Here is a 10,982-nt window from a genome sequence, read left to right as displayed (position 1 = left end):
CTCATCTCAGCATTAGAACCAATATTGTTTTTTTAATCCCAAATACAAGAAGTATTATTTTTGTTATGATACATAAAACATAGACTACACATAAGGTGGTTTAAAATAATTTGAAATCCAACCTTATTAATGATAATTATATCTGATATTTGAGTAAAATTTGCATTTTGCTATACACAGCAGAATTTTGCATTCATTAAAAAATCATGGGAATTTATGGTAGTGTTCTTTCAAGGGAGCCTGATTATGAGGCAAAACAAAGATTAGGGTTTGATGCATGATTTTCATCAAGTAAGATGGCCTTAATAGTCAAGTTTCTTCTCGAGTGTAATAATTACTCCCTTTTCCGAAAACGTACGATAGAAAAAATTCCGTTCCCATACAATATGGAAACACTCCTATTTGGCTGCTATAACCTCAATCAAGAGGAAAATCTACTCGTGTTTAAACAAGTGCAACAATTTTTGGTAGATTCGAAGCGTTTTGGCTTATAGCGTCCTTCGTGCATGATAAGAATCGTAATTGGGTGAGACAGTCTTGACAAAGTCCTGTAAACACACTCCGCCGCCGGTACATATAGGAAAGATCTGACGAAAAAAAAAAATCAACTTTTTCATTTGCAGCTATTTCCCTTTATCTTTTTTCTACATCTAGGGAGACGGATTAATATAAGGGAAACCTTGTTTCCGAATCCCTTTGTAATATTGTATCACTGTATTTATACGTGTATGTCATGTACATGATTTTTTGAAATAAAATATGTTTTAAGTAATAGTCCAGTTTGACTTTATTATGTAATTTATTTGCCATAGCTTGTAAATGTTTGTGCAATTTTCAAAAGTCACAAAATACAAAAAAGTTTACTAATTAACATGTTTATGTCTTTTCTTCTTGAGAAGACACTTTAAGCTATGAGATTTTGGGGTTTTACACAACTATTACCCTCAGAGTGAACTGTTCCTTCCCAGGATCTAGTTGAAATATATTTTTTTAGTATTTTCATTATCTCAACGATTTTTAAAACTTTTGTATACTCTCTGCCTTTATTAGTAATCACTATAAGTGCAATATTTTATGTATTCATTAGTCACTCAAAATAATTATATATGTTACCAGCATGGTCAGTGCTCTGAATGTATCAAACTTTACAATTATCAATTGTCTTTGTAATTTTGCACAGCATTATTGTTAACATGTAATCAAAAGAATATTTGTTGTATAAAAATATGATTGTTTAAGATTTTTGTTTCATTTGTATGTTACTGTATACTTCACATGGTTGAGGGGTTTATATGCTTTGATATTTTATACATCACCATTTTTATGTCATTTAGTATACACATTACAGTATGAGATGTTAATTGTTGATTATATACACTTGTTACCTAATTAATAAAAAATATGAAATTTTATTGAAATAGTTACTTGTAATTTATAGTTCAACTTCCATCAGGAAAATATATATTGAGATACTTTGCCTTTTCTTTTGAACCACTGCCGATGTTAGAATTCTTGATTTAAAAAAGAAATCTGATTATCATCTTTTCAATAGATTTTGGAATAATTTTCGTCAGATCCAACATAAATTATCCATGTCAACTATGAAATTATGTCCGTATAATGATTAAAGGTGAATATGTCCTTCTGATGGAAGTCATCTGAACTTGACTTCATTTTTATAGTTAAATTGCCTTAAAGTACCATGTCTGAACAGACAGTGTGTTTTTAAACACTGCACAGACAAACATTTCCTTCAAGAAATGTATGTCTTATTGCACTGACATATGAATCATACGTGTAAAATCACATGGTTGGTTCAGTATGTGTTATCCATGTAACCAAATCAGGAATATGATAGTCGTTTTCCATTTGTTTGATGTGTATGATCTTTTGATTTTGCCGTTTGATAAAGGAATTTCCGTTTGGAATTTCCTTGGAGTTTGGTATTTTAGGTTTTTTCTTTTTTGCTCACTATGAAGATTTTGAAGGAAAATGAATTACATGGAGCCTAGGGAAAGCGAATTTATGAACACTAGGGCTTATTAAATCAACATTAATCTTGAAGCAAAGCAATAAAGATTAATATAGAGAAAAAACTATTCAGAAAAAAAACTCAAGACATAACAAGACTTCCAAACTGAAAATAAACCAAAAAGAATGTACAGACACTAAGAAAGGTCATTGCTGAAACTCTCACTCGATTTAACTATGTGTAAGTTGAAATTTGAAATAAAGAGTCTGCAAATATGTATGATATACCAATAAATTAAAGCACAACGTTGAAACATGAAAATTAAATGCCATTTACCTCGCAGATAAACCAGCTATTTATAACAAGGCTGACAAAGATCATAATCTTTGAAAAACTCCAAATCTAAATTTTCAGAAGAAAATAGCTTAACACAACCAACGAAGATTTGAAAATAAGAAAACAAGAACCAAACTATTCTGTAAACCTGACAATTTTCTGCTGTTGACCTGATATTATATATTTGATTTAGACTTTCAATATAAAAAAAGATAACTCTTCGTCGGTTGATATTGACTTAAATCAACTAAGACCATATGAAGTATACCATATTTACCCGAATATACACTGATCCGGATTTTTTTATATACGTTTGAAACAAAAAAAGGAATCAGGCGTAGAGTGTTAGATTTCACTCACCATGTCCGTCTTTCTGTTCTTTCAACAAATATTTTTGCAACATTTTACATTTGGTCAGCAGTTTTATAGGGGTGATCTAAAATTTGTGCGAATCTGTCAGCAAAATAATACCTGTTTGCTATACTTTGAATTATCTATATGTTTACCGAAAACTAAATATTGTCACCATTGATTCCTGAGGAACTGGTCATCAGCTCGACATTGATAAGTTCTAATGGGAGTGGGCTTTTCGAATATGTCACCCAAGTGCACGACATTCTGTTTGCCAAATTTTTGCATTAGGGCGGTATACTTAGCACGACAACAAATTCTTCTGTAAATTAAATAAAGTTAAAATGCATTATATCACAAACTTGATATTTTTCCTAAGTAAAATGATTAAAAATGATTACAAAAGTTTATTAAAAACACCGGACATTGAAACAGACAACACCAACCATAACCACCCGAGAAAAGTAAGACACACAAAGAAAGATTAAAAGCAACTCTTGGATATGATTTTGTGCATATAAATACAAATATAAGTTGCTTATATATTAACTACACAGTCACCAAAGGCTCTAACCCAAACTATGTATTGAGTGAAACACAGGGTCTTTAACAACAATGTTTAGCTTGCTTTCAGTCAGATTCATTTATCAAATATGTCTAAATGTAACCTTATATTAATAGTTATCAAACTTTTAATTAAACTTTACAGTTATGATTAACATGTAAATTCAACGATTTACTCGTTATTTCGTTGGCCCTGTGTACTTTAAGACGATATATACATTCCAGGTCATATTAAAATGTGTTATATTATAAAAAATAATGACCAATGATCAATAAAAGTCTGTGACCATATTTAACTAGTGCATTCTTTAAGAAAATATTATTTCAGTGACAATTCATTAAATGAAGATTACTTCTAAATTAAATAAATGTTTGTATATTGAATATCAATAAGCTGTATAATGTTAGTAATATATTGTACTTCGTTCGAAATGTGTTCTCGATTAGTGAAGTCTAGTGTATATTATGACAACATTCATTATTATGATTCTGTTCAACTTCAGAAAGGTTGCCACATACAATACAACGTAACTGTCTTTAAATGACTTCAATATTCCATATCAGTATGCAGTGCGAAAGAGTAGGCTTCGAATCTTTTCAAAACGTTTATACAAAATAGCTACAGTCATGGGCATACCATTTTCAGAGTGGATTGAAACTAAATTAGTACCGTACAGTTTAGTGTCTGTTTCTGTGATTGCCGTTCTTCTAAGTATCAGTCTTAACATTATTTTGATTGTGACGATAAAACAAAGGAATAAACTGCATACAGCATTTCACCAACTATTACTACAACTTATTATTTTGGATTTCCTGGCTTGTTTCGCCATCTTAATTCCGATATGCATTGTTGGTATTATGGCATCTTGGGAACTTACAAGTTACTTCTGCTCGGCACAAGGTGTTGTGTTCATTTTTCTACATCTATCAGACTGTACGTTTGTAGCTTTACTTTGCATTGAAAGAACCGTTAAAGTGAAAAATGAAGGATTCTATCAAACGTTATTCGAGCCTAAATGGAAAACAGCAGTGATCGCCATTGTTGTTTGGATTTTAAATCTTGGTATAGCTGCCATTCCACTCTCAGGTTGGATTGAGATTTCCTATGACACGTACCAAGCTGCTTGTATACCTAAGTTAAGTAGAAGCTTATACTTCCTAGTTGGGATATTTGTAGTAAGTCTAGGGAGTCTTTTCATCGTTGGAATATGCACGTTTCCTTGTATATCAAATGCAAAGTTTAAAAAAGAAAAACGAAAATCAAAATCAAACACGACCGATGATAGAACAAAAGAATGTAATGCTGAGAAACTCAAAGGTACAAAACAAGACTTGAAAAACAATAGTGACGATACTAAATCAACATTAAAACCAGTTCCTAAAAATGCTGGACATTCGGAATCGGACAATACAATGAACCCCCACGATGGAAAACAAAAACGAATCTTGATACAACTCAAAAACGCTCAACGAAAATTCCGAACAGTCACCAAAACAAGTCGTAAAATATTTCTAGAAAACAGCAATGATGAGTTTCAACTCGCAGTCACGGTTTTTATTATTTGGATAACAGCAATACTGTGCTGGTTGCCGTATTTCATTGTAGTATTTTACGATAGTTTGCACGCAAGTATATGGAGTGGGTTCTATACTATCACCCTAATTGTAGCAATTCTATTTTTCTTTTTAAAACCTTTGATATATTTAGCGCATAATCGACACGATCCTGACGACGAAACGTGCCTTTATACGAACGCTAGAAGGTCAACCGTTAAATCGTTCAGTAAAACTGTCAACAAACTAGATGCAGTCTTATTCATGTCACCAAGAAGTCACAAGACAAGCCATAAACACAACAAAAAGATACAAGCAAAGGATAACGCTGCGAAAAGCGCCGATACGAACGATAGTAATATCAGCTCTAAACACTTTACAGGAAAATCAGGGTATGTCGTTGAAAATTATGAGAATCAACACAATACAAAGGGCAAATATAATAAACAAAACACAAACACAAATAATGATTCCAGTAATAAATCACATGGCCATAGAAGACAAAACATTCTTTTAGTTGGTGCTGTTTCAGAATTGAGTTCTAGTGACAAGAAATTGACAAATCGAGGCGAAAAGTCCAAAACCAATGACAATAATCAGCAGGCAACATATTCGAAAAGCAACGAAAATATTGCACATAAACCACCTAAAGATGCAAAGGGAAGGGCGACTAAGGTCGAGTGTAATGACAATACGTCTGGCATGAACGGAAGCTCAAATGATAGAAAGAAAGAATATACCAATCCGAGTCAAAATACTACCATACACGGAAGCTCAAATGATAGAAAAAAGGAATCTTACAATCCGAGTCAAAATACTGTCGTAAAAGGCACGTCAAATGATAGAAAAAAGGATTATATCAATTCGAGTCAAAATAATGCAATTAACGGAAGGTCAAATGACAGAAAAATGGAAAATTACAACTTGGGAAATAATCATGGTAATGACAAAAGTAATAACAATTCTTCAGAACAAGACATTGGCATTAAAACAATTCTTGTACACAATGGAGGCTCCAAAAATTCTACAGAAAAGTCAAAACATGGCGTTGAGAATTATCATAATAACATCAAATCAGCTAATCAATATAGAAACCGAAATAATGATGCAAACAATAATCTACAAGCAACAAATACGAAAAGCAAAGAAAACACTGCGCATATTCCACCGAAAGATTTAAAGGGAAGGACTATCGAGAGTGATAACAAAACCAAAACCATGAACGGAAACTCAAATGATATAGATATGGATTATAACAACCGGAGTCAAAGTGATTTCATGAACGGAAACTCAAATAACAGAAAGAAAGAACAAAACAACTCGAGTAAAAGTACTTTCATGCATGGAAACTCAACTGATAGAATGAAGGAATATAACAACCCGAGTACTGTCATGAACGGAAGCCCAAATAATAGACAAAAAGGACACACCAACCCGAGTCAAAGTACTGTCATGAATGGAAGCTCAACTTATAGAAAGAATGAATATAACGACTTGAGTCAAAGTATTGTAATTAACGGAAGCTCAAATGACAGAAAGAATGAATATAACGACCCGAGTCAAAGTATTGTAATTAACGGAAGCTCAAATGACAGAAAGAATGAATATAACGACCCGAGTCAAAGTATTGTAATTAACGGAAGCTCAAATGACAGAAAGAAGGAATTAAACAACCCAAGTCAAAGTACTGCAATGCATAGAACCTTAAATGATAGAAATAAGGAATATCAAAATCTGAGTCAAAGTACTGACTTTAGTGGCAAAGGTTCTTCACAACAAAACAACGGTAATGAAACTACTGTTGTACATAATCACAACATGAAGCAGGATAATAAAAACAACTCCGATAAACATAGTGAAAGAGAAAGCAATGGTCACATTAAAAGGCAACGAAATTCGAAGATATCTAATCAACTGAACCAAGAAGACATGGACAATAAAGCTATACACACAGAAAAAACAAACGAGTTGACTGGCGTAAGCATGTCAGAGAAAAACAAAATAACTGTAATGAGACATAAAACAAACAAGCACAATATACAAAAGCAATCAACCTCAAATGATAATACAAGCGAAGGACATTCAGAGGAATCAGGGGATCGCAGCGTTGGTACAAACAACAACAAAAATAAGGTTGACGACAAACACGTGCAAGTCTTTGAAAAAGACGAAGAATATCAAAACAACCAGATCCAGATTAGAGATCAAAATATAAGCAACTCCCGAAAACCTTACAAAGAAGATCAAAGAGAACTTACTATGAACAGGAAACATGATGACGCCAGGGTAGATAATGCAGAAGTGTTATTTGAAGATGAGGACACATGTTATACAAGCAGAACGCCCGGTGTTCACGCAATTGACAGATTTCGGGATCATGAGACAGAAAAGATAACTCAGAAGAAATATACTAGTACATCAGTAGATATAGAGAAAAAACAAATCGGAAGTAGCACAAACAAGATGAAAAACAACGAACCGATTCCAGATGTTAATGAAGGTAAAAAATTTGATGAAAACGTAGCCAAATCGACGATAAAAGAGAACGAAAATAATCAACAGAGTGCATCAAGGTCAAAGTCAAAATACACCAACAGTTCCGACAGACATATTCACAATGTATCAAGTGAAACATCAAAGAATATTCACAATCAAAATACAACTGACGACAAGAACGACCAATATGAAACTTATGTGACACCTTCGAAAGCAAAAGAACAATATAAAACTGATGATTCAAAGAAATCGAACACAGAACACCTGGGTGTTGTTGTTAATGGCAAGAATCAGACCAACCATAGAAAGCATCAACTTACCAAAACAACAGAATCTGATATTACAAAATTTGTGGATGTTGATAACCGTACGTTTCATGATCCTTCCTCCAATTCAAAAGTGAAGAAATTAGAAATGAGTAAAAGTGACAAAAAGGACAGTATTCATTCATCAAATGTTACTGAAACATATCAAACTGCAAATATGGAATCTAAACCAAAACCTGTGAGAGTAACATATGACAATAAAACTACGAAGGGACAAAAGGGAACTACTTTTATTGAAATAGATAATCCACAAACCAATAACTCTAAATCAATCGACAGTTGCCAAACAAATACTGGATATCCTGTTAATAATACTTCCAGTCCGATGGTGTTGTCAAAATCAGTCAACACATCAACAAACAGAGAATCCGGTATATCAAATAAAACTGAATCATCTGAAGCTAACACTCCTAAAAGTTTGGACCAAAACAATTTCCCCGGAAATAATAAGTATAACGATATTCAAAGTAAATCACCACTTAATAGTCAAGTAGCAGATTTAACAGGAGACAATATGTCCAAAACAGAAATTGGAGAAGACAAAAATAGCACAAAAGGAATATCTTACATCTCACAGAATAATGCCAGAGCAGTGAATGATAATTTCTCTGTGGGTGATTTGCAAGATAACAATATAATACGGAAACATAAATTATCCGGAACCACGTCTAACTCTGTGGATATCAAACAACAAAAATCCATATTCCAACACCATAGGCTTAATAAGGATGATCATACTAATTTAACAATGTTACCCCTAAAAAATCCTAAAGAATTATATCATAGTTCCGAAATGTCTCCAGATGTAGCTACTGTAAATACACGTGAGAGAATTACAGAAAGCAATACACAAAATGACAGTGTCCTTGGACTGAAAAGCGGTTTAACTGACGGAAATGAAAAGTATAAAGGAAACGTTCAACAAAATATAAGCTTTCTTCAAGGTACCTTAGCAGAAAAATCCTCAAAAGAAATGAGCGCTAATAAACTTGCATACAGTAAATACCATGTAAACAATCCACAAAGTTCAAGATTTATCACAGCTAACTCCTCTGACAAATCTTCTGGTTTAATAAACGTCAGTAATATCCAACAAAGTAAATTCAAAGGACAATGTTCTGTAAATGAGAGCTTCCTGTCAAGTGGTTTCACAGAACAAACCTTCAACAGAAGAGAAGAAAATATCATTAGGAAAAAAGATTACACGGTGGCACAAATTGAAGATACAGTAAAAGCTAGTAATTCGGCCAGAAATGTTTCTGGTAGCTGTCCGTATGATATCCCAGTACTTTATAGTGCGAATGACAATACAACGTATAGTACTAATAATGCAAAGCCTACAACAATCAAAACTGTACACGCTCTAGAGAAATCAACGACGAAGAGAAGAAGTATTTACGATGCTCTTCATGGGGATAATAATCATTTCTATTAGTTAAAATAGTTTTCTTCGGAACTCTTTACAAACAGAGTTTTTACAGTGAAATAAAATTGCAAAAGTTATATTTCGTTTTAGACAGATAGGTCTTGAAATGCTGCCTAGAAAAAATGCAATAACAAAATGGCTTACTATAAAACAAATTAAAAAAGGAGGTCCATATTAACATAGCTTGACAAACTTAACGCGAGACTTTATCAACCAATAGGACTATTAGAAACCATGCCTCTAAATTTATTATAGGCATTTTTCGACGAATATCAGGTTTATCATTTAATAAGTCAGACGCGATTTGTGTCTGCATTAAACTCATTAGTGGCAGTAGAATATCAGTAAGGCCAAACCAAGTTCAAAAACTGAAGAGCATTGAAATCAAAAGAAAAACCGCCGGGATATGCAAAAACATGAATGGTGTCATTTGTGGAACATATAGACTTCTTAATTTTCCGGACCACTTTAATTCACAGCTATGTTCAGAGGGTTATTATGTTGCAGTTTCTACACATTAGTTACAGCTACGCAAAATCTTGTATTCTTTAATTGTCTTTGTATAGTTTTAACCTTTACTGTTTAGTCCATTTTCGGTCATATAATTTTGGTGCGACTCGTTATTTATACATCCCACTATTTTTTTAAAGCCTATAGTCATTTTGTGTCGAGCTTGCAACTTTTGTCATAGAAAGCTCTACATAGGGATAGTGATCTGGCGGTGGCGGCGGTGGCGGCGGTGGCGGCGGATACGGCTGCGGTAGTGTTAGCTAACTTCTGAAAAGCTTTATATTTTAGAAGGTCGAAGACCTGAATGCTTCATACTTTGTATATTTATGCTTTATGTTACGAAGTTTCCGTTTATCACACGTTCATTGTCCTTGACATCAGTTTCACGGTTCAGTGAAAAAAAGTTAAGATTTTTTGTTATGTTAATTTCTCTCTTATTATGAGTAATAGGATAACTATATTTGGTATATTTGGTATGTGCGTACCACTTACAAGGACTGCATGCCCATCACACAGTTTTCACTTGACCTCGGCCTCATTCTTTCAATCAGTGAACACGGTTAAGTTTTGGTGTTCAAGTCACAGATTATGTAAGCAATAGGTCTAATCTATTTGGTGTATAGACAGATTGTAAGGTGTATATGTCTAGCTGGCAGGTGTCATCTGACCTTGACCTCAGTTTCACAGTTCAGTTTTTGTGATCTGGTCTGTTTTTCTTATACTGTATGCAATAGGTCTACTATATTTTGATGTAAGGAATAATTGTTAGGTGAACATGTCCATTTGGCAGGTGTCATATGACATTGACCTCATTTTTATGGTTCAGTGGTCAAAGATTTTTTTTTTTTGTGTTTTGGTCTTTTTTCTAATACTATTTGCAGAAGGTCAACTATAATTGGTGTATGGGAATATTTTATGATGAACCTGTTAGTCTTGTTTCCGTCTGTTTTTTCAACTATAAGCAATAGGTCAACTATATTTGTTGTATGGAATGATTGTAAAATGTACATTTCAGTTTTATGTCTGTCTGGCATGGTTTATCTCACCTTGACCCCATTTTCAGGGTTCATTGGTCAATGTTTAGTTTTCTTGGTGAAACTATAAGCAATAAGTCGACTACATTTAGTATATTGAATGCTTATTAGGTGAACATGCCCATCTGGCAGGTGTCATATGACCCTGACCTCTTTTTCATGGTTCAGTGGTCAAAGATAAGTTTTTGAGTTTTGGTCTTTTTTTCTAATACTATAAGTAATAGGTCAACTATTTTTGGTGTATGGAAATATTTTATGATTAAAATGTCAGTCGTGCAGGTTTGGTTTGGTTTGGTTTATATGACCTTGACCTCATTTCCTTGGATCGTGTTAAGTTTGTGTAATAGTTGTAGTAAAACTTTTCATTTAAAGGACTAGAAACATAATATCAATGGTAAGTAAAGAAGGCGAGA

General features: G+C 33.2%; 1 protein-coding gene across 1 annotated transcript; it reads left to right on the top strand.

Annotated features, from left to right (window-relative positions):
- The first annotated feature begins 4,081 nt into the window (after positions 1–4,081).
- LOC139483959 (homeobox protein 2-like) lies at positions 4,082–9,034 on the top strand. Its single transcript, XM_071267679.1, has one exon. The coding sequence runs from the start codon at positions 4,082–4,084 to the stop codon at positions 9,032–9,034; it is 4,953 nt and encodes a 1,650-aa protein (XP_071123780.1).
- The last annotated feature ends 1,948 nt before the right edge of the window (positions 9,035–10,982 follow it).

This window comes from Mytilus edulis, chromosome 8 (assembly GCF_963676685.1).
Source record: "Mytilus edulis chromosome 8, xbMytEdul2.2, whole genome shotgun sequence".
Classification (NCBI taxonomy): Eukaryota; Metazoa; Mollusca; class Bivalvia; order Mytilida; family Mytilidae; genus Mytilus; species Mytilus edulis.
This window is presented reverse-complemented; position numbering and strand designations above follow the sequence as displayed.